The 17,362-nt window shown below is 36.4% G+C and overlaps 1 protein-coding gene across 4 annotated transcripts in view; it reads right to left on the bottom strand.

Annotated features, from left to right (window-relative positions):
* The window catches only part of LOC127214182 (cyclin-dependent kinase 14), a 294,998-nt gene that overhangs the window by 21,122 nt on the left and 256,514 nt on the right, over window positions 1-17,362 (bottom strand). For all 4 annotated transcript variants that reach the window (XM_051174586.1, XM_051174587.1, XM_051174588.1 and 1 more), the window contains one exon: window positions 10,832-10,955. In XM_051174586.1, coding sequence (XP_051030543.1) covers window positions 10,832-10,955 — 124 coding nt within the window. The remainder of the gene's footprint in view (window positions 1-10,831; window positions 10,956-17,362) is intronic.

Below are 17,362 nucleotides of genomic sequence, written 5' to 3'. Positions count from 1 at the left end.
GATTATGTGCAACACCTAAGTATGTAAATATTTGCTTTGATTATTATTTACAGAACGACAAGTGAAAACTGTAGATCTTTCTTTTTTCTTTTCTTTTTTTTTTGGGGGGGGGGGGGAACAGTCAGAGTCTCACGTTGTATCTAAGCCTGGTCTGGAATTCTTAGCAATTGTTGGGCCTCAGACATTGTTCTGGGATTACTGATTTGCGCTTCCATGTTTGTTACAGGTTTGTTTTTTTAACTCTAATACAGTAGAAGCTTCTTAAAATATATAAATACATGAAAGAAAGCTGAATTAAATCACCAAATAATTAGGAGACAATATGCTACAAAATATCTGTCACTTCCAAATGAAATCTCCAGTGGCAGAAATGGGTTACATTTAATTGAGCTGTTGCATAATGGGGTCCTTTGGGCACCCCCAAACAACTCAGGTTACTGCCAAGGCTATTATTAGTTGCTTTTCACAAGCTGATGGTAAGGGCCTACCTATTGCTGAAGATAACACCTATATAACTCATTGAAGATGAAGAAGCCAAACTAATGCCTTACTAGAGCCTTCATCTCTACTGACTGGTGTTCATGGCACTGGAAGGTGGAACTAACCAAGCAACATCTGACTGGATTTAATGCCCACAACCTAAGATGGAAACTGAGACTAGATAGGCCAAGGACCTAGGATAAAATCAAATGCTAGTGTTCTGCTAAAGGGATGTAGCGATGAAATAACTCCTAATGACATTCTGCTATATACATAGACGAGTGTCTTGCTCAGTCTTCTGAGGCAGACAGGAACAAAAATAGTGACCTGAAACTGGACAATGTATAGAAAGAAAGAGACCTTGGAACACTAAGTCCTAAAAGGGATGTGAATCCCTCTGCTTAGGGATCAGGGCACTGCAGAAGAGGAGGCAGAAAGTGGAGGTGGAAGACACCAAAGAAAAAAGCCTTCTAGAAACTACTGGACCACACATATGCAAACTCACAGAGACTGGCAGTATGCACAGGGCCTGCACAACTCTAAACCAGATGGAATCCAGGTTGTGAGAGGGGAAACAGACCCAAGCCCTCATCCCTAACCCAGAAGCTATCCCCCACTGAAAAGCCCTCACAAAGAAAAAGATGTTAGTTTGTTTGTTTGCTTGCCTGTTTTTCCCAGTGCTACCTCACTAGGTATTCAACCCATACTTCAGGGTAGACTCCATGGTCAGCAGTAGATGGCTAACACAAACAAATTTAATGGTATTTTTGAAGGTGTGTGTGTGTGTGTGTGAGAGAGAGAGAGAGAGAGAGAGAGAGAGAGAGAGAGAGACAGAGAGAGAGAGAGAGAGAGAGAGAGAGAGAGAGAGAGAGAAAGAGAGAGAGAACCTTTGTCTGGGCATTTTCACCCTACTGGCAGGTCTTTTGACTATATATTATAGTTTCTAGTTTCTCATTTTTATGAGATTTCTGTGTGTGTCTTTGCAACAATCTGTATTTCTTGTGATTTTTCTTTGCTCCTTTTTTCTGTTTTGACCTTTCTGGTTTGTTTTTATATCATTACTATTATTTATTATTATTATTTTACATGTCTGTTTTGGATTCAGTGACAAAGTGGGGAGGATCCAAGGAAGGGAAAACAATAATAAGAATATATTGTCTAAAAATTATCTATTTTCAATAAAAAGGAATTTGGTTTCAGTTTTTACAGAAACATAATGGTTTAATTATAAAAAAATTAAAGTTTTATATTTCCCAACCATCATTCATCAGCAAGCTAAGTATCAAAGTGGTTGTTCTCTGGATGGTGTTGTATTAGAGTGTTTAATTAGAAAAGTGGCTAAATGACTTTTTGACTTAAGTTTGATTTAAAAAAATCATTGAAAGAAATTTAGCTACAGATAATGATAGAATCCTTCAGTCATTTCAGACTATTTATGTATGTGAATCTTGTGTTACCAGCACTGATGACTATAAAGATCAAACATTGATCACCTCCGATAATTTTTAAAGATACTCTACATTTTATAGTATCAACTATTCAGTCAAGGTATAAATCTTCATTTAAAAATAAACTGTACTTATCCCAGTATATAAATTTAATTTCCTCTTGGATACATGGTGAAAAGCACATGAATACCAAAGACTGCCTCAAATTAAACAGCTTCATGATTTATTATAAAAAAATTTTCCTACATTTTTCATCCATGGATGGTTGAATCCTTGGATGTGAAACCAGAAGACTGCATAATGCTACTTTTTTGAGAATAATTTTTCCTCATGATCTTTAGAATTTTCTCAGGAAATATCTACCAGGGCCCCACATTCTATGAGACACAAATGTGTAAAAACCAAGTCATCTCTTGCTCAGCAAAGAAGAGCTCTATCTATTCAAGGATAGAATGTAATCCTATTCTGAAAGCATGGCCCAGTGACACAAATCTGCCATAGAGATGTCATCACAGTATGTCCCCCCTTTGTAGTTGTTAGTATTCCTCCTTCGAGAAGCCAGAGTGAGAAACCATGGTGGGAAGTACAAACAACAGACAGGAAGCATCACTGTGCAAGGTTTAGAAGCTCTTCCTTTGCCAAGTAATTGCATTTAAAAATAGTCAACATTTTTATATAACATAATATGAAAGATAATGATGAAAAGTGCAACCGTTTAGGAAAAGCTAATTAGTCCTCAGGGGCTTCTCTGTAAAACATGATAACCAGTATTCAAGAGTGATATCAAGGCTAGAGAAAAGTCAGTTGTATGATTAGGAGCAGAAGGGATGTGCCTCTGTTTTGTGTAGTCGTGCCTCTTTAAGTTTCCAGAGTGCTGACTCTGTTCATTACCAAAGTTTGAGAACTCAGGAAGGACCAGTGATAAGGACCAAAATATACATATTACATCATCATGTTGGACAGAGCAGAAATAAAACAGTATACCACTCTGGATAGAGATGCAGCAGAAATGCTAAACAAAAAGGAATAAATCTGAATTTATCTTCATAGAAGCAAAGATTAGAAACAATACCACATTGAATTAAATACCACTTTAATTATAGGTTAATAATAAATATGAAATTTATATTTTAGTCCAGAAACTGTTATGATACCAATTACAAGCACTAAGCTTAAATTCTTGTAATGATTTTGGAAGGGCACACATTTAAAAATAAAGGAGGATCAAACCCTGGCATCTGGCCCCAGAGATTGTACTTGAGGAGACTTTACTCCACCTTAACTTTTCATATGAGTGTGTCTGAATCTGTGTAAACCCTTCTCTCTTTTGTGTCACTTGTTTCACTTACTTGTGCTACATCTCTGCCTACGGGTGTGTATGCTTATCTCTAACCAACATGTGTCATTATGATATAAGACAGTAAGACGTGCTATGCCTTTGGTCCTACTAGGGTTCCTAACCTAATCTGGAAATTTGCTAGAGAGAAGGCAAGACCATGTTTAATCATATTTGGTTTTAGTCTCTAGTTCTTGACACAAGTCCTTGTAAGACCCCTGAAATCTCTGAACTGTAAGACTGTCTTTCGTGCACACTAAGGATGTGTCTGATGGCTGGAGCCAGAGCTAAATGATGGACTGGAGAGAGCTTTATGGCACTCTGCACACCCCTCCCCACACATTTGTGTGCACCTATCTCCCTTTGCATTTTCCCAAATTGTACTTTTACAGTAAACTAGTAAATCTAAGTGTTTTTAGTTTGTGTGCAAGTAATTTTAGTAAAGGATTTAACCTAAGGAGGAAGCTGTGGGAACCCTGTTAAAAAGCACTTGGTTAGAATTTAGGGGTATGTGCTTTGAATGGAACAGGGAGCAGTCATGTGACATTCAGCTTTAAATCTGTAGTGACTCTGGGCAGTTTGAGTCAGAGCTGAATTGAATCTTCAGAACCTCAGCTGATATTTAGGGTTTGGACAAATTGTTTATTGGGATGAAGAAATAGCCCAAAGTGGGTGCTGGGAGTGTTAGGAGTGAAAGGAAGCTCGGAACTATAGAAGGGAGATGTGTTAGAAACTACACCCAGGAGGAATCACTGACATTTATTCATCTGGAGCCCAGAATGGATGAACAGTAACAGAAACACTGATGAAGAAACTCAGCTTTCTATTGCCTGCAGGGCTTCTCAATGCTTTAATTCACCTCTTGAATGTAATTCATGAGTTATCCAGGGAAGTCTCCTTTCTCTCTTCTTACAGTTTCTTTGAGATACACGAGTGGGTCTAATGGGTCATACAGACTGCTATCTAACATTCTGAGTCCCATTTTTCAACAAGGATCTTACTGTTCAACTTGACCCAGCTCATCATATCAGCACAAACTATTATGATAGGGATACTTATCAGGAAGCTGTATGCTTGGTGAACAAGCCACAAGTGAGTTAAATAATTTGTTTACTTAGTGCTTCCTGAAGACTCTGGTCCTAATGCAAAGGGCAAGAGTAGCTTAAGGCATCACTTCTTGATTTAGCCACTGCACTGATAATTTAGTCTATGGATATATATATATATATATATATATATATATATATATATATATATATAATCTGAACTTCTATCAAAATGCAGAGATGTGTTAGCGGCATGATACTGTGGCAGACACTTGCTCAGTGTGAGTTAAAACCTGGGTTTAAATCCACAGGAGAAAATATCTACATCAAAAATCCTGAAACTGTGAATATGAAGGACTTTCCCTTTTAGCTTAGGATGTATAACTGTTTTACCTTCATTTCCCCACATAGATTTTGTGCCTGTGTTTGAAAATCAAGTCAAAGCAGAAGACTGCAAACGATCTGAGCCTATTGACAAGTGGGTGATGACAATGGCCATGCTTTGTTCTTACATATCACATTTGTTCTATAGTTTTCTTGTTAACTCCAGTTACAAGAATCTGATTTTTTATGATGCTACCAACTAATTTTAAGTATTCTAAGAGTTTATTGTTAACTACTCATAAACCATAATAATCACATGGACCTGGAATTTTCTAATTTTTTTTTTTCTGCTCTTTCATCCATTGCCCCATCTCATAATGAGTACTCCCAATTTAACAGGCTCTTTGACCCCGTTCAGCTCTGGTATTCTATTCTATCACATCAAGGCTGATTTAAGTAAAGTTTCCACAATTGGTACCATTTGCTGGTTGCTTTCCAGGAGAGAGCTCGCCAGTGAAATTACTCTGTTATATTGTGAGGTTGGATATATGCCTCTAACATGACTGATGCTAATGTGTCAATGTGAGCTTACCATGTAGATGCATGACTTTGGTGCCAGATGTTGGGACAGGAAGGGCAAAGATGGAAGCCCTCTCCACATTCCAGAGTGGAGCATCTAATTCTAAATATATTGTCTGTTTGCAGAGCTAGATAAAAGCAACTGCCTAAACTTTGCATTAAAATTGTTTATGTGTTTAATGGTCCAAGAGCCTTTTAAAAGTAGAGTAATACTTCATTGGGTAATAAAGCCATTTATTATTACAAACTATATGCTACAAGAAAGACACAGTGAAATGGAATCCTGCAGGCCATGACAAATTGGCGAGGTTCTACCTTAAATGTATTCATAGGGCTCTATTAATAAATTTTATTTGTGAACAATACAAAATAGTATACTTTGGGAATAACAGACTTTTTTCCTAGAGTCTTCATATCTATCAAAGTGACTGAACAGGCCCTAATTTGCATATAAAGTTTTACCTCTTTGTGTTCTATTTCATATGTGATTCCTGAGAAGCACGGAACAAACAAGCATGCGCTTGATGTGTCCTCTACAAAGATACATTTCTAGTATGGCCCTTAAATTAATCTAAAATCTAATTTAAAAAGTTCCCTAAGAATCTCTGTGAGTGACATTCTAGGCCGATGGTTGGAAGAAAACAGAACAATTTTCTTTGATTAAAACCATAACCCTGTTTAATTCCATTCCTCCCTGAAAAGTTTGTAAAACAAAGTATGACTTCAAATGTTTATTAGAGACTTCTTGGTGATTTCTTTCCATCCCCAGACATAAACTTAGTCTGCCTTTCAATATAGTTAGACCATGACCTCTAAAAACAGAAGAAGAAACCTGGATGACCCCACAACATCTTGCAAAAACTGCACAGAACTGTAAATCTATCATCCACTTTAATCTAATTTAGACAGAAAATATTTGATTTCTTATTCTACTAAGAACTATGAATTCATGCATTTGTTTGCTTTCTGCACTTCAATTCTTTTAATGTACTCAATACATCATGAAAGTATGACTTAACTCATCTGTTTGAATGTCAAACTTCTGAAGACATATACATATCAGTAACATTATCTGGACGGCACAGGCTGTATTTACATATTTAGGGAAAATCACACATGCATAAATATGTATGTAACAACAATTAAAGAAAATGAGACCATGCATTTGAATGAAAGTAAGTGTGTGGAGGAGAATTATGGGATGTTAGAGTTAGGGTGAGGGAAATTGTGTTGTGGGACTATATTAGTCTCAAAAAAAAAAAAAAAAAAAAAAAAAAAAACAAAACCAAAATTTAAATTCCTGAGAGAAAGGGCCAGGCACTGATTCACATTTAGTGAAAGATTTTTAATTACCAGTAAGTCTCTACTCACTAGAAAATAGGTTAATGTGTGTTTAAAAACATGCAACACAAACCAACAATACTAAAAGGACCTGGGAATGTATTTGTCCAGCAAGCAAAGGCTCAGAAAACACAAAGGAGTTAAATTAAGTAATGATCTCTTAATTCAATGTCTGATACACTCTGAAATTGATAAGAGTTTAACTGAGTGATGAGGAAGGCTCTGCTAGTTTGCTCCGCAATATTTTTCTTTTTGCAACCTGAAGGTACAGGCCTCATAAGTACCAAGCGCTGTGTGAAACCCATGTCGGAGAGACTCAAAAAAAGTCTAAAGCTCACACTTCCTTCACCCAGGAACTCCACCTGCAGTCCTGATCATCAAGAGCCAGGACAACTCTGATAAAGACACCATTGTTTTATAAACAGCTTATTTTCTACAGACATTGATGCATTCAAGTGAGTCTTAATCTTTAGATGATTACCCACTTTGTCATGAATTTTTAGCCATTCAACCAATGTTTATTGTTAGTATTTTGCATTTGGTACCTACTGTAGGGTTGGGCATATAGTACATGTGATAGTGGGCAAGGTAATTAGCTGAAGCAAAAAATAAAAATACAAGACCAAGTGACTAGGACGCCTTCAATGCATTAGAGAAGTGACTGATTTAATAAGCTGAGGACAGTACTGAGAATGGTCCTTTTCTGGGCAGGGCTGCAACCATCCCTCTACAAAAGAAAGAAAGGACAACCACACAGGAAGCAGGAAGGTGACCCAGGAGACCATAAAGGCCACTAAAAGGCTGTGATGTGGGGACAGCTTTGGAATTTTGTTGTTCCACAGTGTACTAGCAGTGCCCAGGTAGTGAGGACACTGGTTGCATAATAGATTTGAAATACTTCCCCTATAGATAATATGAAGGCAGATGGAAATGAGACCAACTGTCTCGAACAGCAAGGTCAAGGTGCTAAACCCCTTCAATTTCCTCATTCTAAATGCATGCAGAAAATAATACTCAGATGAGTGATCAGCAGGACCTAGCCTAGTGAAATCAGTTAAACTATATTCTGTTTGGAAGTGAAAGGCCTATAAATACAGCAACGTCTGATTTATCTTACCCATGAACAAAAATCACCCAAGTATTAAAGTTCTGTTCATCAATTACTGTTAAATTAGTCAAATGAAAAAAAAAATGTTCTGTAAATTCTGAGATGTATTTTATTAGTGTGAACTATACATACATCAATAGTATCATACTTACTATATGAAGAATATATCTGCACACACCTATTTATAGCATTCATATCAAGACTTTATTAAAGAATTTATTAAATAATCAGGCAGCCCCTAAGGTAAAATGTCTGTTTATGTAAATAATGGCACAGGTACGCCTAAGATTAAAGGCTATGGGTCAAGTGCCTGGCAGACCGAGTTTGTAGCCAGACACTTGTATGGCCAAGCCTCTTAAGGTCTACCTCACTCCAAATCTCACATTTGTCTCAAAAAGTTGGGTTGCTTTCAATAAGCTTACTTATGTGAGGAAACTAGAAATAATTTATGCATATTCAGAACACAGGATGAACCTGATGAATGGTGGTGGTTTTATCCTCTGGCATATATATATATATGTATATATATATGTATGTATGTATGTATATATATATATATGAATACATATACATTTATATTTTTTTCTAAAAAGGAAGCAGCATTTACAGCACAGTGATACAGTCATTCAGAGATATTTGCCTCTTTTATTCACACATTTGCATCATTGTTCACATAAAAGACAAAAGTAAGATAAAGAAACAAATTCCAAAGCTCTTGAAATGTCAGAGTCTGGATGAAGACCAGATACTAAGTGCTCTGCTGCCTGGAACTGGTCTGTTTTTACTATTTAGCTTCATTGTATTTCCCATGCATTTCCTTCATCTCATACACACTCATGCCCAAAAACAGTAAATCACAGTTAATTGCATGTCTTAAATTAAAAGACGAAATAATGCACACTTAATTGGGGGAAATTGTCAATTGGTGAACAAGTCTCGCTCATTACACTCTATGCACGGGACGGATGCCAAGTGCACATTCCTAGCTAGACAAGTGACTACGACATTGAGAGTACATGGGCCATCCTCTGCAGATCAGCCTGGACCAAAGAACAGATTGCTTTAAAAAACACTCACCCCTGCACCTCTAGTACGCCATTCTTTCACTGCAAAGAGTGAATACATTCGCACAGGAATGTGAAAAATTGTGGGTAATTAGGAAAATTAAAACATCCTTGACAAAAGCTTGAACAGATATGATATTTTAGCCAATAATGGAAAAATCTCAGCTGATACAAATGATTTGTCATATTCTTTAACATGAATATACATTATGGAATGCTCTTATTAGATAAATACTTATAAAACAGTATGTAACTTTTTGAGAATATGCAACAGATAAGTGAAACAAGATGTAAAAAAAAGAGAAAATATATTAAAATGTTAAAAATAATTTCTGAGTGATTTATAGTCTTAATTTTCTAACTTTAAAAAAAATACCACTTCAGATTTTAAGACTTCCATTTCAGCTTGTTACTGAATCTGATATAAAATGCTAGTGTTTTGTTTGTAAATATATATTCCTAAATATGACCTGTTAAGTCCATAAAATATTACCTTATGCATATTTTCAGGACTGAACATTTGATACTGGAAAACCATAAGACTTAGAGAGTCTTTTCAGATGAACTTACCTTACTATAAGAATAAAAATAACATCTTAAAATATAAAACTAATTATAAAGCATATTCAAACAACTATTATATCTTTAGTTGTACCGACAAATACTTTCTTAACACATATTTACTGGCATACTCAATGCAAAATTTAAAGAACAGGCTCCATTCAGTTAAACGCTGATCACAGTAATGTAAATCAACAGATATCTTACACTAGCAAACTATAATTAAAAAAAAAAAACACTGTTAAAATGTAAATTCTTTTAAAGTTATTGACAGTGACAAACTACAAAATGTCTGCTGCAAAGCTAATACCTTGAATTCGAAGAACTACAAAATTCCTCTCTACCCCTCCCCCTCCATTATTTATTCTCTCTATTCAAACAGACCTTATATCCAGCCACCTCATATAACCTTGATGCCAAATCTGGCAATAAAGAACACATACATGAAATCATACAGAGTTTCACTATTTATATTAAAGTCACTGATGAAAAAAGTGTTTTGTAACATACATCACTCATCATGCTAGTGTTTTCTTCTGTTTCTCTTTGGAAGAAAGGAACATATAAAACCCAGTAGAGTCAATGTGTCCTGTGGTACTCAACTACCTGCCCTTGAAATAAACAAGCACTCTCTCCCCCCTTTTATTTACTATGGGTTGGAATGAGGGAAAATAATTATTTTCCTCAAAAGGTTGTCTCAACCTCAGGCATCTTTAAATCCCCAGAGTAATATTTTCATTCCATTCTTAATGAAACAAATTTCTAATCTGAATATGTATTCAAAAATAATTGAGGTAGAGTAGTGTCAACACATCACACTTCCATCAAGTGTCATCCCCACTGCTGGGAACCCAGTAAAGCCAACAGCACAGTGGCAGAGGGGACAGCACCAGCTTTGCTTCCTTTGGATTTGCAAAGATGTGAAAGGCCAAGCTTCAGATTTCTTTTAAAATCGCTGTTCTAGGATCTAGGATCTAGCATCATTCTCATTTACAATGCTATGAGGAATACCTAAAACAATGGACACTTCTGGCAAGGTTACAAGAGATTCCTACATTGGGTCCTTAGAGTGAGTAACATAAACTTTTGAAAATTGCTCATCCCAGGGTGTCCAAAAATGGCACCAAGATTTCACTTTACCGCTCTTGAAGTTTAATAAAATGTTCAGAATTCTTAAATTGTGAGGTAAGCTTGACTTTCATGTTACTTTAGATTATTTTCACAACAAAAACTAAGAAAAGAAAGATCTCCTTGAATATATTTTATATCCAAAATTTTCCTGAGATTTTGTTTGATGTCACATGTGAAGACCTTGTGATTATGTAATGAAGGCTAGAAAGCAGAGTTCTACATCATAAAAACCCACCAACCACTATGTTTTACTTTATCATTTTTCAAAAGATGGAAATAATTTCTTTGTTCCGGAAAAAAAATTACCATGAGCCATGATGACAGAAGAAGTGCACCTAAACAAAGGCAGTGCCACCATCTGCCTGGCATTCTCACAGTGTGACAAATAAACTGGTAATTAACTGCTTTCTTACCGAAATCTGCCAGCTTTAACTCCCCCGTGTCACTGATCAGAAGGTTCTGCGGTTTCAGGTCTCTGTGCAAAATATACCTCTGGTGGATGTAGGACAGCCCTCGCAGCAACTGAAATAAAAACAACTGAAAAAACAGGAGGGAGATGAGAGTTAAAATTCATATTAATATAAATACCAGTTCACATATGCAGTCTGTCAAATACATTAGTGGGAATGGGCAGCCACCTCTAATTTCCCTACCAATTATTAAGCAAAATGCACAATGGTAGCATATCAGCCACTAATTCATCACTAAGTCAGAGAATTTCTAAAACTTCATGGTGTCAATCAAGATACTTCCTCAGTCACAGAGAACTATCATCCACATTCTATAAATGACAGAGAATATGAAAGATCAGGCAATTACAGTTTTACAGTATTTATCTCTCTAAACTAAAATGATGTCCATGAGAGCAAAGCAATCTATAATATCACAAGATAAAAATGTTATATAAATATGTATTTGATTGTGTAGAAATGACATGAACATGGCATCCATGGACCCACCAACTAATATGCTTTAAGGGACAGAAAGATAAAATGATTTGAGACAATGAAAACAATACAGTCACAAGGTGCAATTAGTAGCAAATTATGATCAGGCTGCCTTTGCACATATGGCTGTAGAGATTAGCTATTGCCTGAAGATAGATGTATACTTGGGTAATTGCAGAGCTGACCTAGCCTAGCAGAGGCAGCAAGGATTCAACAATAGTTTGGGTGTGACAAATAACTATAAGATGACAAGTGGCCTTTGCTTTGTAGTTTTATAACAAGTTAATTCTTTAATTCTAATAACAAAAGCACGGTCCTCTCTGTATCTCAAGGCCCCTCCTGTGAAGAAGTGTGTTTCATCTAATTTGCTTGCCAAAGTCACTCTCATTGATACAGTATTTAAACAATCAATCTCCCAAAACAAATGTGCTTTTACATTTATGCACCAACTATATCCTGCTCATAAATCCAGCTAGTAACAAAAGGCTGTGCCAAGAAGATCTAACATGAGTTAAAAGACAAGTGCTTGAGCCACTTTGAAATATTCAAGTGGAAATGATTAGCAACTCCTTAAGATTACTGGGAGCTAGCATCTCTGGAATGCCCCCACTAACCAGTGCTATGAACTTCAAGCACACTTGCCTACTGATGTAAAAATGTTGAGATGACAATAAAATTAGTTCACCTCAAAAAATCTTTATAAGTGATAACTATGTGTGGAAAAGAGGAGGCCTTGGCTCACTGTTTCCAGAGTAGAATTATATGAGCATCTAGAGACAAACATTGTTGCTTAAAGACTCAAGAAAACAAACATCTTTCCAGAATTTGCCTCCTCTTGACTCCTCTTATGGAGAAGATGGAAAGGGTTGATGAACACTAGCTTCACTATTGCCTTTTAATCTCCTGTGACTAAGTCACAGGCTTATGATTCCATGAAATTCTTTAGTTCTTCAGTTTAGAGGGAAGATGAGTAGGTTAATTAAAATGTGCTGAGGTTAAAAAATTTTAAGACACACATTTATGCAGATAATACATAAAATTTTAGAAATAAACATTTTGTTAAGAAAATTTGTCATTGCCCAAGAGCTAGGCCTTGCTTAGTACTACAGGACTGAGGATTTGGCCCTTTCACCCTGGCAATGCTTTCAACCTGATAGGGAGAGCACAACGTACACCCTTTCATTATCTACATCACAGTGATAAGGAGACAGTGTGGTGTCTCAAGATTTCTCAGCATCTAGGTGGAAGGGCTAGGGTACAAACCAACACTGCTTGATTACAAAGCTGACACTCTTAGCTAACCCAGCTCAGGGACTATCAACAAGGATAAACACATGTGGGAATACTGATATAGAAGCTGCTTCTTCAAACTGATAGGATGGCATATGAACATCCAAGAACATTGCATCTAAGCCCACTGAACTGAACTCTGGTTTCAACCAGGTGCTCCATCCCCAAGACTTTTTATTCTCTAGCATATTACAATAAAAGGCATGATGCTTTTCAACTCTGATCCCCGGTCCCTGCTGCTTTCTCTGACTTCCTTACCGCTCCCTCTCCAGCCCCTCTACTCTGGATAAAGCGCTCCCACTCTATCCCCAAGTGTAGCTTCTGAACACATCATTCACAGTACATAATTTACCCCAGCTCCCACAGACTGTATCCCTTATGCCACTTCATAAGCTGGGTACACAGTTGGCAATTCTGTATCCACTAATGGTATTACCAGATGGATTAGAGACATCTGGATAGGGCAGATAAAAAAACATCACAGCTAGGAAGTCCTGAAATAGGATTCTCAAACAGTTAAGAGCAGAATTGGGCAGATTAAGTAGGACCAAAGGGTTTCTCTTTTAATACCCCAGTAACTAGTAAAAATACACAATCCCTATGCTAATCCAGAAGCTACTCAACTAGGATATCATGCTGAAGAAGATTTAAACCAGTATTAAGGAAGGATGAGATTGTGCACTCAGCTTTAGAAGCACAGAAGCTCTAAACTTTGGGGGCTAACATGATCCCAAAAGTATATAAAATCAAGACAGAGCAAATCTCTATGCTGCCATCATGCTAAGAAAGACTGACATTTACATGAGCAGATCCCTCCACTCTCGGTATCCTGAAGGTTCAAGGAAGGAAAGATCTAGCAATAAAAAAGTAAGACAATTGACTACCGTTATATGAAGATTAGCCTGTAAGAAGAAAACAACTCAGGAAATTTGCCTCTCTGAAAACATAACAGGGAATTAAGCTATATTTCCTGGTCACAGAAGCTGAAATAACGGTGTAATAAACTGTTGCTACTCCGAGGAGAGAATTGGAGGCCAAGGCCATGAGTACACAATCAACTCAGAACAAAGAAAAGAATATACAAAACTGTAAATTCTCCAACAACAAAGTGTCATAAATCTAAGGATGTCAAGATGACAAAAGCAAACTTCACCAAAGCTGGGGTGTGCCAGTACACATCTGTAATTCCTGTGCACAGACTGAAGCAGGAGGATGGCAAGTTTCAGGCTAGCCTGAGCTATACATACATACATACATACATACATACATACATACATACATACATATATGTCTATGTGTATTATGTATGTATGTATGTATGTGTATATGCATGTATATGTATATGTATGTGTATATATATGTATACACACATACATATACATACATACATACACACACACACACTGTCAAACTAATGGAAAGAAACAAGGAAGGAAGGAGAAGGAGTAAAGGGAAGGAAAGAAAGAGAAGAAAAAAGAAGAGGAAGGTAAGAAGATAAAGGGAGGGAGGGAAAGAAAAGATAGCAAGGGGGAAAAAAATCGATGTTTTAAAAATAACATCTTACAGTGACTAACAGTCTGTACATTGGTAGGCAGGGTGGGAAACACTAAGAACTCTGTCCCTTAGTGAGCTAAGTAGAACACCCTATGTAGTAGAACACTCAATATAATACTGGAGAACTCAGCTACAGGGGATTTCTCCTTATGCACAATCAGGCAAGGGCCTAAGTTTCTCATTTAAATTTCTGGAAATGCAATGTCTCTCAGATAGTTGTTGCATAAACCATAACACAATTAAGCTCTTACTAAGACTTTCTACAAAACAATAGAGGATGTTAGGAAGAAAAGACCTCCAGAGTGACCCACACAGTCCAAGAGAAAGGATCATATTAGCTTGTTATTAAAATTATTAAATCAATGGAACCCTATAGAATGAAAAAAAATAATAAAGACTTGCTGCTAAGGTCGCTCAAAGTACTGTTACATGTCTTATTTAATCTCTTTGATCTCAAAGTCTGCATTTCTGATAAAGAAATGGAAAAAGGGAAAGTCCAAAGCAAGGTTCCTCAGAATTCTCACAATGCTTTCCAACTTGCACCACATGACCTTATCTGTACCTTGATAAGTGCTTCTTCTGATGCTTTCTATGAGCAAGGCTGAGCAGACACCAAAATCCAAGGTGCCTTCATTATTAAAGGAACACAACTTCATAAAGGATCCAATTAGCATATAATGAACTCAAGGTTCTCAACCCTGCTTTATTTTTCTATTCAAAAGTCTTCTTAGAAATAAGTAGGCAGTACCAAGGACAATATTGACAGATTATATTAGAATCACATTGCTATCTCTCTACTGCCTCTACAGAAGGTCTTCCCAAGAACACTTGGTCACGGAATATCCTACTTATTCCTTCTGAAAAGAGTCTTTGGAACCCATCAGCACACTCTCTGTAGGTTTACACCCCTGTATGAGTATGTTCAAGTTCTGTAAATGAAATACCAATGAGACAGGCCTGAAACCATGATAGGAAAGCAGGGACTTCTCTGTTAGGAGCAGACCTCCAGCCCCCAAAATCTTGTCATCATTTGCAGGGAACATTTCATATTCTCAGTGCCATGGCATATACTACCTAAAAATACTCCCATTTTGTTCTTTATTAATGCAACGCTTATTAACATATATAAACACCTTGCTGTATAAGAAAAGGGAGATTTAAAAAAAGAGAGAAAGGAAATGAAGATTAAAATTTATCAAATTTCATGTACACGTCTCCTTTAATACATTATTCCTTTTTGAAACTTGTCAAGTTTGAGCAGGGGTCAAAGGCAGGTATTTTAATCATAAGTTTGAAATTGAGATGGCAACATTACACACTGTTGACTTTAATATGCTGCTGTATGTACTCTGCCGACATATTAGAGACACAGCAACAAACTCTGAAAGTAACTCTTTGCACTGGTGTTTGAAATGTAACTTCAGATGCACTTCATCCTACTGTCTAGTCATTGGGTTCTATGACTAGTCAGAAATTCAAGGATCCTTTATTATACAAGAGTCTCCTTAATACAGGATTAATCATGGTCAACATTTTGTAGATTGCCAAGGCATGAAAAGTAAGTTTCTTGGGGATTGCATAACACTATCAAATCTACCAGTAAGACCTACTGGCAATAGTGTACATCCCCATGGCATGCCAGCAGTTTCCTACAAAAATGGCTAATTGACTTTTTATCAACAGGAGACCATTTAACATGTCTGTATCTTAGGTTTCTCATTTTAAGGATTGCTTAAATCTTGGATGGATACCTTTAATAGCCACTTGAACCATTCAATTATAGCATTCCTCAACTGTATGAATAACAATGGAACAGGTGCTAAATAAAATGACTGTATTATTAACCACTTACTAAGACCTTATTATGGTGCATGTTGTTCCAGGTGTTGCTACATATCCATCTTTCTAGAAAAATAATCATAAACATTGACAAAATATTCTACAACTGGTGTCAGATAATACTTTACCTGTAAAGCTAATTCTTCAGTTGAGAGGATCTACAGAATGATTGATTTATCATGACTCGTTCCACTTAATTAAGCTTCAAAATCTCTAATGTAAATATCAAGTCCTAATGTTTAATATAATACATTCAGTTATTTACTAATAGTTTTATTTTACAAAAAGCATCATTACAATTTGCTGTGTCAGTTTTTAAGCAATACTCAGAAGGTCATACAAGGATAACAAGTGAGATGGAATTTTATTAAACTTATAATGTAAGTTTTTTAAACAACCATGTGAGTTACTCTTTTATGTGTCACTCTGCATGTACTTGAAAGTATTTAGTACACTGTTCAGGCAGTGAAATACACAGGGATCCATGCCAATACATCAGGCTGCACATGGATGCATTGTCTGTGGTGCACTCCTCTACATACAGCTATCAGCAAACATGCATGGTAGATGAAACTAACCACACTTCCACCCCCCATTTGGGTGTTTCTACTTTACTTTCTACTTCTTTGTTATATTCCTATAATGTCTTTAGAAATATAGATAACATGTGTCAGAATTCCTAGCTAATACAAAAATTAATTTACATTTCTAAGTTCCTTCAACATTAATAAGCTTTTTCCCAAAGATAATAGGTTTCTGAAAGGGAACAATTTTTTTTTTAAATGAGTCTTTGAGTATGTGGCATAACTGTGGGAATAGCTGCTTTCATCTTATTTGAAAGTTGGGATCATCAGATAAATAGCCTTCCATCCCACCTTCCTTCACAATTCAGTGTAATAGTAGACACCATCAAGACAAAACTCTTGGATGAAAATGCAGAGAGAGCAGGTTGAAGCTGCAAGATCTAGAACTTGGAGACTCCCAAGAAGTCAGATATGTTTACAAAACAGATCTGTTTTCTGAAATGTTCTGGGAAAGCTGTCCTGATAGATTAAATAGGCTTCTGGAAACTACTAGTATCTCTGATGAAAAATGCACAGACAGCCATGGCTCTTAATTAGGGTTTCTAATGCTGTAATTGAACACCATGACCAAAAGCAACTTGGGGAGGTCATGGTTTATTTCAGTTAACAGTTATATATCACAATTCATCATGAAAGGAAATCAGAGCAAGAACTAAGAGCAGAAACACAGACAAATGCTGCTTATTGGCTTGATCACTCATGGCTTGCTCAGTCTACTTTCTCACACAAC

The sequence above is a fragment of the Phodopus roborovskii genome, unplaced genomic scaffold, assembly GCF_943737965.1.
Source record: "Phodopus roborovskii unplaced genomic scaffold, PHOROB, whole genome shotgun sequence".
Lineage (NCBI taxonomy): Eukaryota > Metazoa > Chordata > Mammalia > Rodentia > Cricetidae > Phodopus > Phodopus roborovskii.
This window is presented reverse-complemented; position numbering and strand designations above follow the sequence as displayed.